The sequence below is a fragment of the Topomyia yanbarensis genome, chromosome 3 (assembly GCF_030247195.1).
Source record: "Topomyia yanbarensis strain Yona2022 chromosome 3, ASM3024719v1, whole genome shotgun sequence".
NCBI classification, from domain to species: domain Eukaryota; kingdom Metazoa; phylum Arthropoda; class Insecta; order Diptera; family Culicidae; genus Topomyia; species Topomyia yanbarensis.
Window position 1 is genome coordinate 97,982,331 of NC_080672.1, and position 25,160 is coordinate 98,007,490.

The 25,160-nt window shown below is 43.3% G+C and overlaps 1 protein-coding gene across 2 annotated transcripts in view; it reads left to right on the forward strand.

Annotated features, from left to right (window-relative positions):
* The window catches only part of LOC131688261 (protein king tubby 1), a 75,807-nt gene that overhangs the window by 28,383 nt on the left and 22,264 nt on the right, over positions 1-25,160 (forward strand). For both annotated transcript variants that reach the window (XM_058972449.1, XM_058972450.1), the window contains exon 2: positions 18,512-18,782. In XM_058972449.1, the coding sequence (XP_058828432.1) occupies positions 18,512-18,782 (271 nt within the window). The remainder of the gene's footprint in view (positions 1-18,511; positions 18,783-25,160) is intronic.

The following is a 25,160-nucleotide window of genomic DNA, read 5'->3' on the forward strand; positions in this document are numbered from 1 at the left end:
GGCTCCTCACAGAATCCACCAGCTGCCACCTCCATAACCGCTAACTTGACTACCGGTCGCTTCAGCTCTCTGCCACTCGACGTTCGCACTACTGCCTGACGGATTCTGCCATCGCTTCCTACAATAACTTGCTGCACCTTTCCACGTATCCACGTTCGTCTACTCCCCTCTGCTACGTAAACCAAATCTCCAACCCGTACTGGCTTGCTCTCTTCGAACCACTTCGGTCGTTTGTTTAGTGTCGGGAAATACTCCTTCAGCCAACGGTTCCATACTGCTTCTGACAGATATTGTGACCGTTGATAGCTACTCCTCAGCGCCGCAGCCCAGTCGACTGGAGTCCGAAGCGGGTCGTGAGCTGCCGACGAGCTTCCGAGAATAAAGTGGTTCGGTGTGATCGCTTCCTCGCCCGCCGACTCTTGCGGCTTGTATGTTAGGGGCCGCGAGTTTATGAAACATTCCGCCTCAGTCAGCACCGTGAGCAATATTTCATCGTTCAGCTTTCTCCCGTCGTCGAGAGCGCGCAAAGCTTCTTTGACACTCCTCACCATTCGTTCCCACACGCCGCCCATGTGGGGCGCAGACGGTGGGTTGAACGTCCATTTAGTGCGCGCATCAGTAAACGTGTCTGCGCATCCGTTGTTGATATTCTTGATCTGCTTGATCAGCTCATTGCTTGCTCCGACGAAGTTGGTACCATTGTCCGAACATATCTCCACTGGCGATCCTCGCCTGCGGATGAATCTTCTCACTGCCATGATACACGAGTCTGTAGATAGACAGTGGGCTACTTCTAAATGGACGGCACGCGTGACCAAACACGTGAAAACAGCCACGTATCTTTTCTCCTTGCGACGTCCAACCGACACGTCAAGTGGTCCTAGGTAGTCCACACCCACATAACAAAACGGCCTGACAAATGGTGTCAAACGTTCTTCGGGAAGAGGTGCCATTCGCGGGTACTGTGGCTGACACTTTGTAATCTTACAGCGCTGACATTCCCTCATGACCTTGCCCACCGTCGCTCGCAAGTTAGGAATGTAAAATCGCTGGCGGACCTCGTTGACTACCGTCTCACGATTAGCGTGGCCGAACCGGCAATGGTAATCGTTCAGTAGCAATGTGGTGATTAAGTGACCTTTTGGTAGTATTACTGGAAACCGGGCATCGAATGTCGCGTAACTTGCATTGGCCGTCCGGCCTTCAACTCTGATAACACCGAACTGATCAGCGAAGGGGGACAGTCTGTATAATGGGCTAGTTTTTTCAAGATTCACCCATTTGCCTAATTGCGGTTCGTCTCGGTTGTTTAGCAGGATCCTAGTTTCGTCCGGATAGAAATCCCTCTGCGCTATTCGCCATAGATATTGTTCGGCCTTTAAGTACTCTTGCTGACGCAGCGGGACGATTTCGACCGAAGTCGTGCGTTGTAAAAGCTTGCATTGACATTCAGTAGCCTTAACGACTTCGATTGGAAATCCTTTGCACTTCCGACGACAATTCGAGATGAACCGACCCAGTAATGCCACAGTTCGAAGCAGCACGTTCCACTTTGAAAACCGTCCAATGTCTATCAGACTTTCGGGTACCGCAACATGGTGCAATAGAAGGTGAGCTCTCAGCTCCTCGGGAGTTTCCGCTATCTGCTTTTGTTTCGGCCAGTTTTCCATGTCCTGGTAGAGGAACGAATTCTTGCCATTGAGCCACCTTCCGTTCGATTCGGGCACCGTATCTTTGCCCCACTTTGTCAAGCAGTCCGCTAAATTTTCCTTTGAAGGCACGTGTCGCCAGTTCTCCGGCTCTGTTAACGACAGAATTTCTCCGATTCGGTACGCGACAAACTGTTTGTAGTTTCGGTGTTGCGAGCGAATCCAGGCAAGTACCACTTCTGAGTCTGTATGCACGTACTTTTCTCTGATTGGCAGTGTGTGGTTGTTGCTTACAGTGTGCATCATTCTCGCTCCCAAGAGCGCCGCCTGTAGTTCCATCCGCGGAATGGATTGGTACTTAAGCGGGGCCACTTTGCTTCTAGCCATAACTAGGGCTATTCGTACTTCTCGGTTTATCAAGACGCGGAAGTACGCGGCACAACCGTATCCCAATTCGCTAGCGTCGGTGAAAACGTGCAGCTGTAGCGACTCGTAGAGGTTGGAATGAGCGTTTCCGAAATAACAGCGCGGGATCTCTAGGCTACTGATGCCGGGAAGCAGGTGAACCCATTGTCGCCACTTTTCGTACTCTCTGTTGGCTATTTCGGTGTCCCAACCCAAGTTGAGCCGCCAGAGATCTTGAATCAACATCCGCCCATGAATCAGGAAGGGTGCGAGCAACCCTAGGGGATCAAAGAGGCTCATGATAATGCGCAGAGCGATCCATTTCGTTGGCCGCTTGTCTTCTAGCACGTACGGAGCCAGCTCACCGTGCCAGCTTGTTGAGAATACAAAAATATCTTTTCTCGAGTCCCACGCTATTCCAAGAACCCGTTGTCCTTTCTCTTCCTCGTTGCAATCGATAGAAAGCAGCCTTTGCTGAGATGGCTCCTTTAGGTGTTGCAGGACCTCGTCACTGCTGCTGATCCAGTTCCGCATGTTCAATCCGCCTCGAGAATGGATCAGTTTCACTTGCTGTGCTCGGTTCGATGCTTCTTCTGGCGTGTCTGCACTGTCGAAGTAGTCATCCATATACGTTTTCTCTTTAATGGCTGCAACCGCTTCGGGAAATTCCTCTCTGCTTTCGTCCGCATTTCTATGCATTACGTGCTGCGCCGAACATGGCGAGCAAGAGGCACCGAATGTTGCAACGTCCATAATATAGACATCTGGTGTTTGACTCTCATCGAAGCGGAACAGGAATCGTTGAGAATGAGTATCTTCGGGCTTAATTCGGATTTGATGAAACATCTTTTCGATGTCGCCTCCAAACCCGATACGCCTTTCGCGAAATTTGCAGATTACTCCCGGTAGCAACACAAGTAGATCTGGCCCTTTCAACAGTTGAGAATTCAGCGACACACCGTCAACTTTCGCAGCCGCATCCCATACGAGCCTCGTTTTGTGTGGTTTTCTAGGGTGCGCCACCACGTTTAGCGGCAGATACCATACACGGTTGGGATTGGCTGTACCCAGCTCCTCCTGCGTCGCTTTGTGTGCGTAGCTGTTCTCAATATACTCGCGAATTTGTTTGTGTACGTTTTGTCTTAGTTCGGGATCCTTGGCCAGTTTACGCTCAAGATTCTTTAGTCTTTTTGTCGCCATCGCTAGACTGTCTGGGAAGCATATCTCGTCACTCTTCCATAATAGTCCGGTTACAAATCTTCCATTCTCTCGAATCGTGGTTTTTTCTAAGATTTGTCTCGCTCGTGCATTTTCCGCCGACTCCGGTAGTGTAATAGGTGCGATCCCGGTGTCTTCTAGGATAAATTGTTGCCGGATCATCTCGTTCAGCTCTTGTTCTGCGTTGGATATATGTCCGTGGAATCCTATAAAAGAGTCCTGGTCCTTATTGCATCCGCATGGTCCATAAATTGTCCAGCCGAGAGCACTCTTCACTGCAATTGGTTGCCCTGGTCGACCTACTCGGCTCTCGATCGGGGCAAACAGATCAAGGTTCCGTAAACCGATAAGCACTTTTGGTTCAGCGTTCTCAAATGGCACCACGGGGACGTCCTTGAGGTGCTTGAACTGTTTGGTCAGTTCGTTTAACCGCAAGCTTTGTTTCGGTAGGTTCAGTGCGCCAACTGTGCGCGCCGCCACGAGTTTGTACCGTTCCAGTCCCCCTCTAGCTGAAATTACCAAGTCTACCCGCTCCGACGAACACTCTTTGCGGACCACGTTCGAAGTCCACGTCAACTCCAGTGGCTCTGAGACCCCCACGACTCCGAGGCTGCGCGTTACACTTGCATCGATCAAAGTGTGAGAGGAACCTTCATCAAGGAAGGCAAAGGTGTCAATACTCTTCCAACCATTGAACAGCGTGATCGGTACAACTCGGAATAAAATAATCGCCGTTGATAGCTGATGAGCCTTGCAGTCAGCTTTCATCACAGTCGCTGTCTCCTCTCGATGTAACAATGGGTGATGCCGTGCACGGCAGTTCCCGACGTTGCAGTAGAATCTGGACTTGCAGGTCCAGTTACCGTGGTCGAAAAGGCACACGGTGCAAAGCCTGTTTTCGTCTATTGCTCTCCAACGTGCGTCAAGACTCATTTGTTTGAAGTCAGCGCAGTTCCGTACTCGATGATCCAATTTAGCACAGATCGGACACGGTTTTCGGGGCGGAGCGTTATCAGCTGTGGCAATAATGTCGTTGTGTGTGTAAATATGAGTCCTTTGGTTCTGTCTGGATCGTTCTGTTTGGACACTTTCGTTCTTCGGATGCACGAGAATGGTCACCTCACTAGCATCTACCACCAGCCTGTCCATAAACTCACCAAACTGCTTTAGCGACGGATCTTTGAACGCTCGCTTGTGTCGAACCCAATCGAGCTTAATCGCTGCCGGCAACTTATCCACGAGTTCTTCTAGCAATGTCGGATTTGTCAGATGGCTCCGAAGGTTCGCGGCTTCGAGATGGTCGCACAGCTGTTGAACTGCCATGCCGAAATTGATAAGACTGTCTAATCGTTCCGGTTTCGGTGTCTCCAAGCGCCGGACTTTTCCCAGAAGATTCTTCACGAGCAACTCCGGCCGTCCGTACAATCTTCGAAGGGTTTCTATTATCGACGTAACTGCATGTGGGAACATCAGCTTCGTCACCACCGCATCGCGTGCCGGACCCTTGAGACATTCTCTCAGTCGAATGACGTTTTCTACCGGTGTGAATCCACATGCAGTGTTTGAATCCAAGTAGCTGCTGTAGAATATGGGCCTCTTCGGGATCTCCCGAAAACGTTGGCAACTTTTTCGGCCATAGCTGTCTCGCGGCAATCTGGTTTGCACTCAGTTGCATAATAGGCGTTTCATTGTAGTTAAAACTAGATGCCGCGCCGTCACGACTTCCATCACCTGGGGGGGTTTTCCCAATCGTAACACTTTCCGTCGGCGCTTCAGGCTTGCGTCTTAAAAGTTTAGCCGCTAGAGCTCGTTTTCGTTCTTCCGATTCGTGCGCGAACCCTGATGGCAACGTAGCGGGGTATTCTTCGTTCTCCACTGTTTCATTTATCGCCTCTTGCTGTTTAGATCCGTTACGCGACAGTTGGTCTTTCAACCATCTCCGTGTCAATGATGTAACGCTGTTGGAACTGCGCTGGGAAGATACTTCATCGATCGCAAGTTGTTCCTCCAAATCGTGCTTCTCTTCCATGAACTTCTCCAGCATTTCTAATCGCTCCTTGGTTATCGCATTTTCCTCTTCTTCCAGCTCCTTTTCCTTTCGCAGGCGCTCCCGTGCTTTCTCCAACTCACGCTGTTGGTTTTCTAGCTTTCGCTCTTCCAACTCCTGTTTCTCTTTCAGACGCAGCAGCGCTTTCTGCGCTAGAGCTTGAGAACTGGAGGTGCGCACGGATCTATCCAGAATAACAGCCTGCTTCGAGTTTTCTGGGTGCTTTTTCGGCGTCCAGTTGCTGACAGACGACGCACCACCCATCGACGAACCCTTCAATACTCCACTGGTAACCAGCGGCGTCTCTTTTCCTCTGCAATCGCTGGCCTTACCACCCTTCTTCGAGCTTGCATCGCTCAACTCTCTCGGGGTCAGGCCGCTAGTAGCAGTTTTCTTATTGCCAGATTTCATCGGTTTGGAAGTTACTGGAGGGCACGCTGTACAGTGCCACCGACGATTCTCCACTCCTGGCGAAACATTCGCGCAGTCCAGGTGGTACCAACCTTGACACGCATCGCACTGAACCATGTTGTCCGCCGAGTTTGACCGTTCGCACCCCTCGCAGTCAAACCCTTCCGTATGCTTCCTTCTCTGCGACATGGTTTGGGTTAATCTTTGAGGATGTTTTGGGGTCGTTCGGACACGCAGAAGCTCCTTGAAGCAACCTGACTTTTAGTGCAGTAGCTCAAAGCTGAAAATAATTTATTCTTTAATCGTATGTATAAGGGGTATAAAGGCTTCGTGTTTACTCACATTAAGTCTTCCCTTTGTATCAAAATGTCCGAAAACTATCCGTCTATCTTTTTATAAATTGTGATGAATTGACAGCAAAACAGTTTCGTTCTAGAAGTAAGTTTTTCCAGGTAAATTTTCAATGATCTTAGAGTGCGGATTAAGGTTGAAAGGATGCGCTACGAAACGGGTAACATTTGTTTTTCCTACCTTCTAGCTTTCAGCCAATGTAGTTCAATTGAGGTTTTGTACTTCCACGACTTCTTCTAGGACGATCTTCAAACTCCTATTGGTTGAAGGTGAGCCCTCTAATCGTTATCGTAGGCCCTCTACTAATTCGTCTGAACCTGACTACAAAATGTGCGTTTAATTATCCCTAACCTAAGATTGTGAAATTAAAGTGCTCACCAATCGTGCTCACCAAATATATGCGGATTACTCAAAATCCTTCACTATCCTCGTGAACGGTGAAATGCGGTATACCCAGTGGGTGAAAATTTATAATAATAATAAAGGAACTTCGATCAAAATTTCAATAATTAATTTAAACAAACTTCCTCCTCTGCTCAAACTACGATGATATCGATACTTCTTTTTCTGACGGTTCTCGATCATTCGGTCCAGGGGGGTGCCCGTTCGCTTCGTCTCGACTGTCGAGTCCAGGGGGGTGCTCACCTGTTTTATCTGTAGTGAGTGCTGCAGCGATGCCAGAACACCACCTAACAGTGTGATGAGACATTTCTTATAACTCTTATCACTCTCTTCGGATATTATATCGTTTGAGAACATTTAGAACTTGATGCTTCGCGATGTTTTTGATAACACATACTACATGGGATAGTGGCAGGACTCAGAGAATCACTCAAATCAGCATAGGACAACATCAGTGCTAGAAATCTCAAACCAATTCAATGGAAAGGCGAAAAAATGGCCCATAAAATAGACATACAAACGAATTATTGCTAATGCTCTGTTAATAAAATATCTAAATTCCTCAATCAATGCATTGTGGTGGGAAAACTGATTTTTCTAAAGGGGTTATGTATATTGTACTGAACCAAAAAAAAAATCGATTTGTTTTAATCGATTTAAAGTTTATACTTTACTCAAATTTCCAACGCGACTGAGAATTAAGAAATCAACGCTTTTTCTTGAAAAAACCCACCATTCAAAGAAAATCAACAGTGCATATTTTTAGACTTGGTTTTATTTCCTATTTAAGAACTATTGTGTTTTTTACATCCTAGATTGCATGATTCAGTGATCGAAATCCAAAACTTCATGAAGTATTTGAAATTATTAAATTAAAATTTGTGTTTGCTATTGAAATTGACAAAATGATTGTATATATAGTATATAGTCCCTTTGGCGATTGTTTACTTTTTTGGTCCCACCTATCAGCATTGAAGTATCGCCCTTACGTTTTTTACAATACCAATTTTACAATTGGTGGGGGTTTGGTGAAAATCGATCTTAATGTCTAAACGGCATAATTCCGAAACCGTTATTTTTGAAATTTTAAAATTATGCAGAATTAATTTTTCAGAAAATAGTAACAAGCAAAAAAGTACCAAAGTCCAAAAAAATCAATTTTTGTCAAACGTAATTTTTTCGAGTTTACATCAAATCTCAATGTTTCATGCATTATAATGTCATTTGGCATCAAAAATACAAATTTGATTTTGAAAATTTTTCATTTCAGTTTATATTGGAATTTGCTGTGTGATTGCACTCTTCAACTCGTAACTCCGGATCCGGAAGTCCAATCAATAAAAAAAAATCAATTACAGCCGATGGGAAGATTGTACCTTTCATTTGAGACTAACTTTGTGCAAATCGATCCAGCCATCTCTGATTAACAGAGGTCATATTTTTTTCCACATACACACATACTCACACATACATACAGACATGCATACACACACAGACATTTTCCGATCTCGACGAACTGAGTCGATTAGCATATGACACTCGGCCCTCCCGGTCGGGATTAGATCGACGAATTTTAGAGTGAATGAGAAAGGCAAAAACATTTTTAGCAAATGTTGAAATTTATGCATTTTTTGGTGAGCAGTTCTATGTTTCATAGACATTAAATCAATTTTAACTTCGCTTTCTATTAAATAAAGACCCTTATTACAGTACATCTCTACAAAAACGAGATCAATTTGAAAATAAATCTGAGGATTAAGATTGATTACAGAACTCTGGAATTTTCTATTGGAATGTTTTCAGGCAGAAATTTGATATTGATGCTATTAGATAACTGTGAAATCAAGACCAAGAGATCAGTTACATATCAGGACCCCATTCCGACAATTTATCAAAAGTCCTCATGATGTTTACAACAACAGGTTATCAATCTACGGATCAGATAATTGTTATTGTAATATTGAATTAAATCAGTCTGCATCAATAAATTTTCAACTTCAATCCAATATTTTTTTTGGGTGTGGTGGAGGGGGGAGGGGGGTTGTATGGTGTTAAACCCCAAAACCTTCTCTTGGCTACGCCGTTGCTTGGAGTTATTTATTTCGCTTTTCATTTTCCGATATGTTTCAGATCGATCCGATGGTTATAAGTTGGAAAAATTACAGTCAGAAGGTTCGCACAAATGAACATTTTTGTACTGATAAGTTATCAAGTTCCTTCCAGACAACTTGGAAGTGTTCGGTGATTATTTCTAGCGGTTGTAGATAGTAAAATGAAATACAAAATTCGTTTTATCGAAATAATGTTTGGCTTATTTCAATGGATTATTACTATATTGGACAATAAATAGGCGACAAAGAGTAATCAACAAACAACAAGCCATAACTTTTAAAGTATTCAAAATAGATATTTGAAGTCTTCAGTAAAGTTATTCGCAAAAGTAAGAGCTACAAATTTGCTGAAGGCATCATTTCGATATAATCACTTCCAAAAAAATTTGTGAAAATATCTCACTCATAGGGGGATTAATCAGCAAAAGCACAATACCAAAAGAAAGGTCATATTGCCTCCATTAAATTCTCCGAAGATACTATTGACCTAAAATAAGCCGTTTTGTCGTTAATAATAGATTACATGTTTTTGGTCATATTTCTGGCTATGGGAAATGATAAAAATCTTTCGTCCGCATTAAATGTTAAATATCTCTTTTGATAATAGTCCGATTTCAACAATCTATAGCTTGTTCGAAAGGTATTCGTTAAAGCTGTCTAAAAACATATAAATTGTTAATCTATATTGTCAACTTCGGCAGATAATTCAAAAAAACTGCAAAAAACGCCATTTTTGCGCATTCAAACATTCATATCTTGGAAACTAAACATCAGAATCAAAAACAAATTAATAGCGTTCATACTGTTTTTTAGTTCTTTCATTTAAAATTGGTTTGGATAAGATCGGTTCAGCCATTGCTGAGAAACACGAATGAGAATTTGTCCGTTACATACACACACACACAGACACACACACACACAGACACACACACAGACATTGTCCCAAATCGTCGAGCTGAGTCGATTGGTATATAAGACTCGGCCCTCCGGGCCTCGGAAAAAATCTTGAAAGTTTGAGCGAATTCTATACATTTCTTTTATAAGAAATGTAAAAAGGTCACGTGTTGTTAGCTAATTGATTAAGCAGTCTGGAAAAACGTATACGCAGAGTTTGTCGCGAAAAGTTGAAATCGAATGCTAAAGCTGCCTGGTTAAAAATTCGTTGCAGAGCAGTGATGGCTCCATACATAGTGGTGGTGCGACGTTTATGTTGATTTGTTCCAAAATAGCTGGGGCATCTATACGACCTTTAGCATACATTTCTCCATCTACTCTCAATAACTAGATTTTATGCAATCAATAACTTGATTTTATGCAATATTAACACCCAAAAGGGAAAAATTGTATTAAACCAATTTACGCATTAAGGGCACTAAACATAGCTTGAAAGTTAAAGTTAGGTTTGATTTTTGTGTTTCGCATTTATCTCGTCAGTAACTAGCACCAACTAAGGGCCAAGTTAGAAGATGTATCCAAACTAGTACGCTAATTAGTACTAGTTAAACACAATAATCAAAACAGTTACACGACGCAGGTGAACGCCTAAATCAACTGGCCCTTTTGGGAATTAATATTACATACTGCCAAGTGTCTGATTCTCTAGTCAAAAGACAAGATTTCGTTTGCACTTTCTCGTCGGCAAACCAAAGTTTCTGTCTTTGCTACCCGGAACATCACTCGGGATACGCCAGTTGCATTAGGCGTTTATCTGTGTCGTGTAACTGTTTAAATTGTCGTGTCTAAGTGCTGCCCCCAGTTGGTGCTAGTTACTGACGAGATGAGTCCAAAGCACAAAAATCACACTTGGCTTGCATTTACTGGGAACATTGCTACACGCTGTGATCAGACGATGCTTTTATTCGTGAGCTTACAGAACCTAAATCGTCCATGCAAAGACAGGTAGAGTAAATGAAGTGTCCTTGTTCGGTTGCTAACTGGAAAAGACTTCAAGTCATTCGTCGAATGTTCGAGTTCCAACCTGTAGAGATTTTCATTCTTGGTTAGCAGCCGAAAGTCAATTGCGAAGCGTGCAAACGAGTGAGTTCCGTAAGGGGATGTAGTAAAAACCTTCAATAATGCAGTCCAGGGGGTCTGGGCGCCTCCCAAAAGTTTTCAACTTGTTGAGGAATTTAAAATTAGTTTGAATTTTATGTTAGTTACTGATTTTAATTGAATGAGGTTTTTACATATTACGTATTGTACAATGTTCATTTCAAAATCGAAATTTCGATCTGCTCCTGAAAGTCATTAATAATGTGTAAAGCCTATAATGTTTAAAGCCGGTAAATAAAAACATAAAAAACGATAATTCAAATTAGCTTACTTCATCTATATTTTGATATTCGAATTACATGGAAATCGAATTATACGAATACAAATCGCTGGCACCTGGCAACTATTATGGGCTTTCAGTTAACAATGATATCGTGATAGGTATAGTTTACACAACTAGACGAGGCTAGGTGTTGACCCGTTTACGGATAAGCTTATGGCCTATCCTCAATGCAAAGCCATACAACTTATTGGGGTTCTCGGGAGTGAAATGAACATTCGAAGCATATTTATTGTTCGTTTTATCGCACCTGTTCATATTACCCATCGCAAGCAATACGTTATTGGACCTATTCAGACATACATTACCGACCTGCCTGTGCTACTTGTGTTTATCTACTTAATCTCGTAATCATAATCACGTAGAATTGAGAACTATTCACGGCGTATTTCGCATTAGCCTTAATACACAACTCGTTTCCTCCGGAGGGAGATTTATCCAATTATATGTTCTACTCTGTGTTCCAGGTCAGCCGAGATTAATTTTGTTAGTGCACTGACCCTAGTTCAGGTAGGGCGTGTGTCATAACAATTAGTGTTTGTACATGAAATTAAATTTAATGGAGATTGTATTCGTGACACTGAAAGCTGCTAACTCTGTTTATAAGTTTTAATAATATAATACAGAAACGCAAAAACTTCGTTAGGACCTTCATTGAGAGTGAAAAAAGTTTTCAGATCGTCAAGATTACGGGGTTGCTATGCTTTTAATATCGCTTTAGAAAACGTAAATTTCTTCTATAAAGGAACAGAATTTTGAGGCTCGGTGGTTGAGCGGTAAACGTGACTACTTCTCATTCCAGTGGGATTGGGTTCAATATTAGCATAAGCCCATTTATTTTAAAATGATTGTTAATTGTTAATCTTGTTAGTATCAATAAGAACACAGTTCAACAGAACCAGAATACATTTTGATCATTTATATTCAATTTTCTTCTATTCGTAATAGATTTATTAACACAAAATCACAAAAAAGCTGGCTTTTTACACCATCTTTCCGTGCGACACACCGTTTGCGGCTAGAACCTCAATGTGCCAAATCATCGTACATACAATTCTTCTTTCAAAAGCAGTTCAAGGCTTTATCCTTTTGAAGGTTTGATCGTTCCATGCGGTGTGGCTTGAGGTTAGCTCTGCGTATTACTCGCATGTTACTTTGCGTCCTTCCGGCGGTCATCCACACCGTATTGATTTTTATGTGCCTCAAAACATGACGACAGGCTCGTTTGTTCTCTAAAGGTTGGTCGACTGATTCTTATCGGCCACGTGCTCGGACAGGGTGCTTGTTTCGTCATAAACAGAACGTGCTAACATTGTGTAGCATAGCCAGACCGGAACTAGGAGTACATATTTTCTCCGGAAGCCGGTTAGGTTACGGTTGAAACTTGCTGAACAAGTTATTGTAGAAATATAATAAAGCTTTTCGCATCGGATTATTTCGCGCGTATAGGTATTATGACAAACAGGATAGATTTTTAAAATTATTCTAAACGCTTCAAAAAACAAAACTTTATAACCTTGCGCTATTACCACAAGACTTTATTGCCATATGTATATTTCTCATGAAGTTGTCATTTGTGAGATTTTACCTCGCGGTCAACTGGCATAGGATTGCTGTTTGATTTTCAAATCCGTTAAAATTATCACGAGATTGAGAAAAAGTTTGATCCAAGTTATAATGGCCCATAACACTAGAGCAGGGCTGTATTAACACCACTGAATGGATCATGTACCATGAGAATAATCTATCCACAATTTGTTCTAGGCTATAAATTTTATATTTTTTTTCTTGATTTATTTATTGATTTATTTCGACGGCGTAGACATGAGTTATGACACATCGTCGGTGTCGTGCTATCTTATGACAAACGCCATTTTTTCAGATTTTTGAGATTCAGCTTAATTACTGAGATATGGCAAAAAATGGTAATGAAATGTATGTTCAGTTGCCTCAAATCGCTGTGTTTCGGAATTGGCGCAACTTATATTGGAATTTTAGGGTTTTTGCCATCACTCTGAAAATAAACAACATATTCTTAGCTCGGAGGACCGAGTGTTATACTATTCGAATCAGTTCGTTGAGATCGGAAAATGTTACCTCTGTTTGATCGATTTGCACAAACTTAGTTTCACATGAAAGGTACAACCTTCCCATTGGCTGCTACTGAATTTTTTGTCGATCGGAGTTCCGATTCTGGAGTTACGAGTACTGTTTGACCGAGTTACGGGTTAAAGAGTACGGCCAGGCAGCAATTTTTCATGGTAACTGGTACTACCATGATATCAAAATAATGCAAAACTTTTTAAAATGGGCGCAAAATTACTTGGATTTGGCAGTCTAGAGCAATAATGAACAACCAAAGTCACCTTGACCACATTGACCACCTCCGATGGTTCTAGATTCCATATGCGCAGGAACTGTAAAATGTTCAAAGGAGGGAGTAAAAGAAAATTTGAAAGTTTAGTTTGTAGATTTGGTGTCAAATGACTTTGAAAATGCATAAAACGTAGAGATTTGACGTAATCGCAAAAAAGTTTTTTTTGCGAAGAGTGCACTTCGTTATGCAATCGCTCCAAGCATCGATCATTCCTGCGATAACGCAAACATGGGGATCATCCCGGCGATAACGCATACTGCCTTCGACGATATTGTTCTGTAGGCACTCGCGACTCGTACGGCCATCAGCCGGAATGTCCTGTTTAGCTTTTCATGGTTCCGCTTGGCTTGGCAGGAACTCCATATCGGAGTATCCATGACGAAACAGTAGATAGCAGACGTCTCGTGCTGCTTCTCGGGCCGCCGACGTTTGGCATGATTCTCGCTATTGCGTTCGTTGCCTTCACCGACTTTTCACAGGCGTAGTTAACGTTGTTGTTGAAGCTCAATCGGTCGTCGATTATCCCTCCCAATTGCTTCAGTGCACGCTTCGATGCAATCACCCTCCCTCCGACGTCGATCTGCATCCGCTGAACCGCTTTGCAGTTACTCACCGACAATACCTCCGTCTTGTGGTGAGCTGTTTGTAGCTTAACCCTGTTCATCCAGCTCTTGATCGCGTCTATTGTCTCCCTCACCGACACCTCCACTTCTTCAAGTGTCTCACTCATCACCGTTAGTGACACGTCGTCCGCGAAACCCACGATTTTCACTTTCCTAGATAGCTGCAGCGTTTAAACCCCATCGTACATCCCGTTCCAAAGCGTTGGACCGAGAATGGAACCCTGAGGAACGCCCGCTGTGACTCGCATTGACTTCTGCCCTTCGCTCGTCTCGTACAGCTGCACTCTGCTCTGAAACCCTCATTCTATGCAGCGCTACGGCGATGGATTCCCTGTTGGCGCACTGTTGAACGCGTACTTCACATCTATCGTGACCACAGCGCAGTATCGATCTCCTCTTCGCTTCTGTTTAGATGCCTTCTCAGCACTCTCGAGCACTGTCCCAATTGCATCCACTGTCGATGCTCCTTTGCGGAAACCGAACTGCATCTTGGACAGTCCGCACTCACCTTCTGTGAATTTCGTTAACCTGTTAAGAATGATCTTTTCCAGGAGTATCCGAGTGTATCCAGCAGGCATATGGACCTGTACATGGCCGGATCGCCAGGAGGCTTCCCTGGCTTTGGCAGTAACACCAGCTTCTGGACCTTCCACATTTCGGGGAAGTTGCATTCATTTAGGCACTTCTGCAGCACTATCTTGAACATGTTCGGATATGCCAGGATCGCAGCTTTCAGTACCACGTTTGGTATTCCATCCGGACCAGGGGCTTTCTTTGATTTCAGGCGCTTCGATGCTTCTGATAGCTCGTCGTTAGTCCTTTGCCGATCCGTGTTTGTTCCTTCTTCTTCGCCGTACGTTGTCGGTGGCCATACAGTTGGATCGTGCTTCGGGAAAAGACCCTCGACGATTATCTTCAGCTTGTTCGGGCACATATCGGCTGGTGTCGTCGAGCCCAAAAATTTTTGCCATCACGACTCGGTATGCGTCACCCCAGTGATTGGCGTCTACTTCTCGGCATAGCTCCTTGTTGCAATCTGACTTGCTAAGTCTGATCTCTCGTTTTAAAGCGGCCCTAGCTTCCCGAAACGCTGCCTTACGCTCTTCTCTATCTGGTTCCGAACTTTGCTCTTTGAGCCCGCCTTCTGGCTCTGCCATAGGCAGCGCGTAGCGTACTAAGCGTCTCGTTCCACCAGTAAGCTGGACGCCGTTTGTTGCGTGGTTCCAATTTTCGCGGCATTGTGGTATCACAAGCCGCTATAATCATTCTTGTTAGGTCAGCCGCATCCACGTTCTCGGTCCTGCCGTTCGGCCGAAGTGCCTCAACTAAGAGGTCTTTGTTGAAGGTCTTCCACTTTCGTTCGCCGGTCATCCTTCTCCGTACTGCCACGAGGTTCCGTTGACCGATACGATAGCGAATCGCCTGGTGGTCACTATGCGTATACGTTTCGCACACTCTCCAATCCATGTTTGTTGTCAATGAAGGACTACAGAATGTGACGTCGATGATAGACTCCCTCCAGTCTCTCCGAAATGTGCTAACAGAACCTTCATTGCAGAATCGTACGTCTAACTTCGCTAGAGCTTCCTGCAGGATACACCCTCTTGCGTTGGTTACTCTACTGCCCCATTCCACAGCCCAGGCGTTAAGTCACTACCAATGACTACTGGCTTCCGATCGATTAACTGCTCGGTTAACTGCTCCAGCATTAGGCTGAACTGCTCTACTGTCCACCTTGGCGAAGCGTAGCAGCTACACACGAAGACGCCGTTGATTTTGGCTATCTCGAAACCCTCATATGAGCGTTCTACCACTTCTGGGATGAGGAATCTGGCCATAACTTGTATCACAGCGGTTCCTGATCTATCCGCCACCCAATTACCGTTATTAGGGGGGACTTGATAAGGCTCTGCGATCAAAGCGACATCGTTTCTGCCGTAGACTGCCATAAAAGTTGCTGTGCGGTGTCACAGTGATTCTGGTTTATCTGGATCATCTCCATTACCGTTGGCCTGCAGTCGCCTTCTTGTAGGCAGGGCATTTAAAGCCACCCGTTTGATGGTCGTTTCCGTCCGCTGGGGTGCAAAGCAAGCACTTCGGCCTCTGCGTGCAGTCTCTCGCAAGATGGCCCGTCTTTCCGCATTTCCAGCACATCCCGGATCTGTCCGGGTCTTTGCAAGCCCCTGCCAAATGTCCAAAGCCTAAACATTTGAAGCTTTTCTCGGTTAGTTAAGCCCCTAGACTCCTGTCTTTCCTATCCCTGCAGTCCCCCGTGTGTATGTATGTGTGTATGTGGAAAAAAATGTCACCTCTGTTTCTCAGAGATGGCTGAACCGATTAGTCTCAAATTAGTCTTCCCATCGGCTGATATTTAATAATGTGTCGATCTGAAATCCGGTTCCGGAGTTACGGGTTTAAGAGTGGTTAAGAAATTTCTCCATATAAACTAATACCACTATGACATCTAAATTATGCAAAACTTTTTAAAATGCGTGCAAAATTTTTTGGATTTGCCAGTCTGATACCCCAAAGTCGCTTTGACATTGGCCACCTACGACGGTTTCTGAGCTCATAAAAGTAGGAACTGAATAGTGTTCAATGGGGGGAGTAGAGGAAAATTTAAAAATCGAATTTTTATGTTTTATGCCAAATGTCTTTAAAATGCAAGAAACGTCGAAATTTGTTGATTTCTCGAAAAAAATTGACAAAGGTTGACTTTTTTGTATTTTGGCACATTTTGGCCTTTCTTATATAGAAAGGTTATGCAATCACTCTGAAAATCGTCAACCTAATTTTTTCGACTGGTATAGTATCTATGGATTTTACGGGGGCGTAGATGGGGAAGAAAGGGGGACCCCCCTATACGTAGCTCTTCAGGTCCGTGGCTGGCGAGCGTGTGTTGCAAAGTATATTAAGAATGTGATAGACATATCCCCAATTATATTGAACATAATCGGCCATGGAGTCATAGTTTGAGGAAATGAGAAAGGCACAATTGCACCGCTAGGTGGATTAAAACAGTTTTTTTTAAATTCAAAAGTCAGAAAAGAACAATTACGGTTTGAAAATAATATGAGTGTACTTGTAAGAACACCGGCTATCAACACATATGAAAAACAGACAAACAGACGTACAGACATTCTTTTTTCAAATAATGATTTTTTGAATTTTTGATGCATATGAATTGAAAATTTTTCAATCACGCATAACTCGGTATAAATATAGCATAATAGAGCATAATAACACGAAACTATTCGATGAAAGAAAAAAATTAAATAATAAAAGTTGCGTGTTCGCATGAGCTCTCCGCAAACATGTCTGTAATGTTTGTTATTTAATTTATGTATTCTGTCTGCAATTGTTAGAAATAAATAGAATTTTTTAAAAAGTTGAACAAACGATTTTTTTTAATTTTTTCTATATTGGGAAGATTTGGTAAAAATTTCTGTACTCTACGAGATATCGAGATAGGTCTATCACAGGGCGTTTTGTGTAAAGTTGTATTTTTGTAATTGTAATATCTCGCAAAGTATTTTGAGAGCTACTCTAAAAATAGAAAAAAAAGGTCCAACCTTTAAAAATTCAATTTGTTTATAACAATTACAGAATACATTCAATTAAGTTAAAAAACAAAATAAAGAAGACAAATAATTTCTGGTTAACGCTTACGAAAACGCCACTTTTATTATTTAATAATTTTTTCTATGCATCGAATTGTTTCCGAGTGATTGAAAAATGTTGAATTTAATAAACTTCAAAAGTTAAAACAAATCATGACTTGAACAAAAATATCATATTCAGGAAAAAAAATTAGTGTTGCCTATTTTTCGAAGAAATTCAAAATTTGAATTTCAGATTTAAACTACGGGAATTACAATATTACATTGTTTCGTTTAGTGTTGTTCTCAAATGTTTCTAATATAATGCAACTGGTCAGAGTCGACTTCCGACTTAGAAAAACGCCACATTTTTTCTTTAAATCAATATTCTATTTCGTTTACAGATTACCGACTGTTGAAATCCTAGATATCAATGCATATTATGTTGAAACTAAGCGCGTTGAATCTGAGATTCGATTGTAGAAAGTGAAATAATACATTTTCAGGAATCAGTGGCGACTAACTTGAATGGTACGCCGTGAATTGTCCTTTCATCAATTCCTGATGGGAAAGATTGGGGAAATCATGTATGGAGAACCTAAAATCCGGATTCGCAGTTGCATTACTGCAAGAAAGTGTAAAGAAGATCCTGCACTACAGAGTTTAACATCTTCCAAGCTGTTATTCAGATTCGCTTTAATAAATGTTAGCACATAATTTTGAAAGCTTTTCGGTGTATCATTTCCGTTTGCACAATTATCTCGGAAGTGCTCAATTTTTGGACTAACACAAATAGGAGGTTTGTTTTTCATTGGTACCAATTAGCAAAGATTTCAGCTAACAACAACGCCCCATAAGAAAAGTTGCTAATGTGCTAATACGTCGTGTAAATATGTACACTGCCAACTAAATGGTCGAATTATCTCAGACACGTCTTCTTTTTCTCTTTCTCTCTCTCTCGCTCTGTATCGGATCATCTTCCGCAGCGCCAACTGATGGAAGCCTATATCAGACAGAAACGAGCAACGCCCGGGATGGTACAGGCAAGTGATCTACAGCTAGTGCGACCTATGTCGGCAGTGAATCGAAACGGACGCGAAGTGCATGCATACGACGGCCCGATGCAGTTTATGATGTCGCCCAGCAATCCGGACCAGATCATCAGCACACCACCGGTGGCGGCAATTACCAGCAGTAATGCCCCGACAACCGGAAGCACATCGATCACGACGACACCGACCTCGCCGTACAGCGATGGTAAGTATCGGTTTACCGGGTGCGAGCTGTGGTGCTCTGTTGAGCATTTATATCGGTGGTCAATATTTAGTTGGTAACTGGAGATGGTTTGCTAAGATGGTAAAAGCGGTTTTTTTCGAGCCACTTGTATCCAGTAGGCAGTAGCCTATCGATGATACTTATAGTCGGTGTGGTTAGATTGAAACAGACACAATCTTTTTTCTTGGTATTTTGTTCTACGTACAGAGAAAGAAGAATTTACATTTTGTTTTGACTAGATTTAGTTATTGTGCTGAAGGGTAGTGTTTTTCATAATGGTGATGGAATTCCAGACTTTGTTCTAATGTTCTTATTTAAACACGTCTATGTTACTACTTGTTCTTCAATTCACTTTCTCATTTGTGACTGCTATGCTTTGCGTAGGGATAGGTGAGTATTGTGGAAAATAGTGGCAAACTATCAAAGCATATTTTTTACATTTTAACGACATTCAATTAGCTAGAGATTACTGGGTAGGGAAAGTTATGGAAATTAGAGCGATATGTGAGAGCAAAGATGTGAAGTAAACAGATCGGAAAACTAGAAGTGGCAGGGTCATTAGAACAGGCTTAATATCGTGTGGGCTTAATTTTTGTCTTCTGCTAATGAGGGTCGAGGTTAGGCAGGCAAAGTACAGTTTTCATGTCATACGCTACTGACATCTGTTATTACGACCATAAGCGAATTTTTATGGTATACCGAAGTGTGCAGAAATATTTTTGTGCTCTCTTACAATTGTCCATGTTTTCAAGTGATTTCGTAGTTTTTTCTCCCAAGTTTGCATATCGATTTTTAACTGTTTTCCAAAGGACGACTTTGGACTCAAGTTGACAATGACAAAAAGCCCTATAACCCCAACTTGTCGCATTCGGAAAAAGGTCCAGAAGGTTCCGTTAGATTTCTGAGATTTTTTCACATAAAAACTGCAATATGTGTATGTTTTGCATCACGAAGTAGACAAATTTTTAAATATATGGGATTTTGGGGACAAAATGACCTGTTTCCCCACTTTCCCATATTTTTCGAGAAACATAAGTATTGCCATTCAAACACTAAGGTTATTTCCTTTAAACGGAGGAATGAATTGTAATTTTCTGAGTGCTACTTCAAAAGTTATAGCATTTAATATAAATTTTTCCTCCATATTTTCCCATAGTACCAATTTCAAAAAAATTCAAGCAAAGTGGGCAGTAGTCTAGAGTTGTCCAAATGATGTGAAATTTGGTATCTGAGCTTACTTTAATATTTGTCACAATATTAGAGGGGGGCTTTGATAATTAAAAAAAATTGTTTTTGCAATGCCCTATTGGGTATTGACGGAGAAGCAGCTCCCCTCTTGGACCAGTAACGTGACTCGTCAGGAACCTAACTCACAGCGTATTTGCAAAGATGTTTCCGGTCTGGGAAAGAACGAACGGTTTTCCTTGAATGACACGAGGACAATAGCTAGGCTGAACCTTCCGAGGAAGGATGAAGAATTAGCACGGAAATACGCGCATCTGCGAGGCTTATCGGTCGCCAGCTACGAATCAGTTTAACCTGGCATCTTAATTAGATCGAATAATGCTGGTTTAATAGCAAACGTTAAAAGTACGCGAGGGTCAACTAGGCGATCCTCTGGCGACCAAGACTCGTCTGGGCTGGTCAATCTACGGAAATACTGAAGATGGCGCTAATTCAGCTAACTACACTCTACATATTTGTGATTGTCAAGACAGATGTACAGCTGATCAAGAGTTACACGATCTAGTTAAGCGTCATTTCACAGTCGAAAATGTAGGCGTGTCGGCAGACAAAGGCCAGGAGTCGGAGGAAGATAAACGAGCCCGCCACATCCTGGAAGGGACGACCAAAAGGATTTCAAATGGATTTGAGAAGGGGCTGTTGTGGCGTCATGGCGGAGTGCAATTTCCCAATAGTTTTCCTATGACCATGCGCCGCCTGGAATGTTTCGAGGGGAAAATGAACAAGGATCCTCAATTACGAGAAAGCGTGCAGCGCCAAATTGGCGAGTATCTGAAGAACAACTACATCCACGAAGTTACTCCCTGAGAGCTGAAGTCTACTGGCCCAGGAAAGGTATGGCATTTACCAGTGAGAAATAACAAGAAGCCGGGCAATATCAGACTGTTGTGGGATGCCGCGGCAAAATTCGGAGATGCTTCTTTGAACGCCGTGCTTCTCAAAGGTCCGGATCTACTAGCACACCTCGCAGCAGTGCTCTGCGGCTTTCGGGAGCGGTCGGTAGCAGTTTGTGCAGATTTGAAACAAATGTTTCACCAGTTCAGAATACGCCAACAAGATGAACATTGCCAGCGCTTTCTCTACCGTGAACATCCATCGTTTCCGGTGAAAACGTTCGCGATCGACGTTGGTAGATTTGGAGCCACCTGCTCTCCATGCCAAGCGTAATATATAAGGAACCTGAATGCTATAGAGCATGAAGCCGCTTTGCCCCGGACTGCGATGACCGTTCTGAGGAAACACTATGTAGATGACTACCTCGACAGTTTCGACACGGAAGAAGAGGCAATTAAGGTTGCTTTAGAAGTTGAGGAGATACACACACGTGGAGGATTCGTGATAAGGAATTGGCATTCGAACTCGAAAACCCTGCTGCAACAGGTCGGAGAGTCCAATCAACCACAAGCGAAGGTTATAAGCGTCGGCGCGGAGAGTGAAGCGGAAAGAGTATTGGGTCTACTGTGGCTACCCGAAGAAGATGTCCTAGCTTTCACAGCCGAGCTGCAGTTGCACAGATTCTCTCCGACGAAGCGAAATATCTTGCGCAGTGTTATTTACTCCCAAGGGCTGCTATCACATATTACCGTTTAAGGTCGAATGATTATCCAAAACACTTGGCGCCGCATAACCGAGTGGGACGACGAGGTGATTGAAACGATTCGGACGCGCTGGCCAAAATGGATCACACTGTTCAAGGGTTTGGGTCGGATCAGACTCCAAAGGGCCTATTTTCCCAGGTATTCAGCCGCAGAAATCGGGCCAATTGAACTACACGTCTTTACCAACGCCAGCGAGGAAGCTTACGCGTCTATTGCTTACTTTCGGGCAGTGATAAACGGTAACGTATACGTTATAGCTCATGCAAAGGTGGCGCCATTAAAGGCTTTATCAGTACTTCGTCTGGAGCTGATGGGTGCTCTGCTATGGGCAAGACTGGCAAAGGCAGTCTGCGAATATCATGCGTTTCCTATTTGTCGACGAATAATGTGGATAGACTCAGAAACAACCCTGGATTGGAATCAGTCCCAACACTGACGAGATCCTTAGCAAGACGGAAGCCATCGAGTGGAGGTGGCTCCCTTCACGACAAAATGTAGCCGACGTAGCCACCAAGTGGGGAAAAGGTCCTAGTACAGATGTCCATTCGCGTTGGTTCCGATTTCCTATACTTGCAAGAAGTGGAATGGCCGAAAAGGACATCAAGAAAACCGCCGGAGACGGAAGAAGAGCTGCGGCCTTGCCTAATACATCGAGAGCTGATCGTCGATGACGTCATCCGTTGAAGAAACTTCTCCAAATGGGAGCGTCTGCTGAGAGCGGTAGCTTACGACCGTCGCTTCGGTGTTAACTGCCGTCATCGAATCCAGAAGTAGCGGGTATCCCGAAGCAAGAGGAATTGCAGTGGGCCGGAAACAGTCTCTGGCGTTTAGTGCAAGCCTCAGTATACTCGGACGAAGTAGCGGTGCTTACGCATCGAAACGAGAACTTCAAAGGGAATATCGAGAAAACAAGTCCCGTTTACAAACTGACACCTTTTCTGGATGAGCATAGTGTGATGCGGGTCTCCAGTCGTATCGGCACCGTTCCATTTGTTACATACCATTTCAAGTTCCCGAACATATTACCACGTGACTACCCGTTGACGGAATTACTCGTCGGATGGTACCATCGCCGATATTTACACGCCAACCACGGCACACCTGCCAGAGTCTCGTCTCGCTGATTCAGTGCGTCCATTCTCTTATGTCGGCTTAGACTACTTCGGGCTCGCTCGGGTTAGAGTTGGTTGCAGCTGCGCTAAACGATGGGTTGCTCTATCTATGTGCGTTTTTCACTGACTACGGAATCCTGCAGGATGGCCCCTCTATGCGGTCACAGGTGAAACAAAAATTTTCTAACCAAAACATACCTCGTGTTATTTACTATAATTCTTCTATAAGTAGGGGTTTGGCAAGTACTCGGATTCTTGTTTGCCCGTCGGACCCTTTTTTTTCAGGGCAGCCTAGGTGCCTTTACAGTATTTCGGGCTTTCGTATACAAACAAAAAGGTAAACAAACAAATCTAAATTTACTCACTTTAATTTCCACTTTCACTCCACTTCACTGCTGCTGCTGGTGAGTCACTGCCGCGGGCGGAAAGGTGGATGGTTTCTTCCGACCGGCCGGGACAACAACGGCCGAGTTCTCCGTATTCACGTTGGCTGCTCCGGCAGTGGCCATTAACAATTAGCTAGAGAGGTGAGCTTGGCTCTTTTGTTGGAACCTCCCTAGTGACGTTGGTGACGAATCACCGGATTCCCTTGCTCCCCGCAAGGAATCCCGGAAGACATCGCAGTGTTCTTCCCAAGTGAAGCCGTCGTGGTACCTGCTCCTCTCTCCTTGACTGTTGACTGTAGAGGAGAGCAAGGCTCGTTCGATTTATCCTCTACAGCTAGAGGGGCGGGTGCGTCGGATCCTTAACGGTTAGCCGGGAAAGCGAAAACTCCTTTGCACTGGCTGCGATGCAGCACCACAAAACAAAGAGCACCCGGACCACGGGCCGGCACCTTTTGACAGGATTTTCACTGTCACACGAGCGCACAGAACTAAACAGTTACGGTGGCGGGAAACTGTCTCGAAAGCAAATTAAATATTCTGGACGTCTGATCTTGGTCGTGGTCCGTCACTTTCTAGTGGCGGGGAAATGTCCCGAAGAAACTTGTTCACGGACGTCTGTTTATCCTTCGTGGTTCGTCACTTTCTCATTTTTATACGATGGCCGCCTTCTTCACGACCAAAACAAACACCAACCGCCCCGCCGCATAGCTGTCATCGCCGATCCGTAGCATTATCAGCACACATTTTTCAGCATAAAGAGAGCGGTAGCCTATCTAATCCCTATGTTACTTATTTACAAAAACAAAACAAAAATTATCTAACCTAGCTGCACGAACAAAACCGTTTACATACGCGAAAATGAACAAAATTTACATGAAAAAGTGAACGGTACCGAACAGCGGTGAGCATAATTTTACACGTCAACAAATACACTCTACGGAGTGTATACCCACAAATAGGTATATTTCCACCCAGTGCTAAATTGTTACCCTGGCGGGTTACACTTCTGAACATACTATTGAGCTAACCCAAACCATTATTTTACATAAATGTTTAGTTCATGCGAATCGAGTGCTGATACACAACCATGAAAAATGCTACAATGTAGTATATACAGGTATGGTGAAAATGGCACTTTGGTATTCGTAAGATGAATCTTACATGAGTGGTGTGAGTGATCACATAATGAATCGACTTGCTTTCGTCATACCGGTCGTTCCGCTCCCATTAAATCGTGTGAACGCTATGACGTCGACCCGTTGTGCTTCTGGATTGTTTACATATTTTTGGTTACCAACACTAGCAAACCGTGTGTTCTGCTACACCTATATATACCTCATTGGCACTGCTAGGCACCATGCAGATCTGACTTAGACATTACTTCGCTAAAAGCATAATAACTTCATTTAAAGAAGACGGATTGACTAGCAGTCTTTGACAAAGCTGTTGACAATTAAATTATTTTTCTTATTTTCACTTACAGTAATAATACGATGCATACAATGCCACCTAGCGGCGAAAATGCGAGCTAGTTGGTTTTCTCTATGCAAATTGTCGAAAAAACCCATACAATTTTCAGGCTTGTTGGTCCGGTAGCTAGACTTGTCCGATTTGCTTCAAATTTGGAGCAAGTACTTCTGGTGGGACTAGGAATTGACTCAGGGATGGGCCGATAGGGGTCATTTTTTCTTGTCACTCTAATGCCAAAGCTAGTTTACGTGGTACACGACTGTAGTGCACGAAAACTTAGGCATAACACGAAAATTTTTGTTGACGCAAAGAATCGAGATCTTGTAACAAAGGAGTTATAGAAGTAATTGCGATGTAGGGTGGGTGCTCCTATAGTTGAGGTGTACCAATACTTGCAGTAGTGGGTTGTACGCCTAACTAAGATACCAACCATCAACAAATATTTTTTTGTCGATTCATCGCACTAAAATTGAGCGACAATAAAATTGTTATCCTTGAAATTTGTTCAAATAACTATTGAAAAGATTGATTTTCTTCGAATTTTGTGCT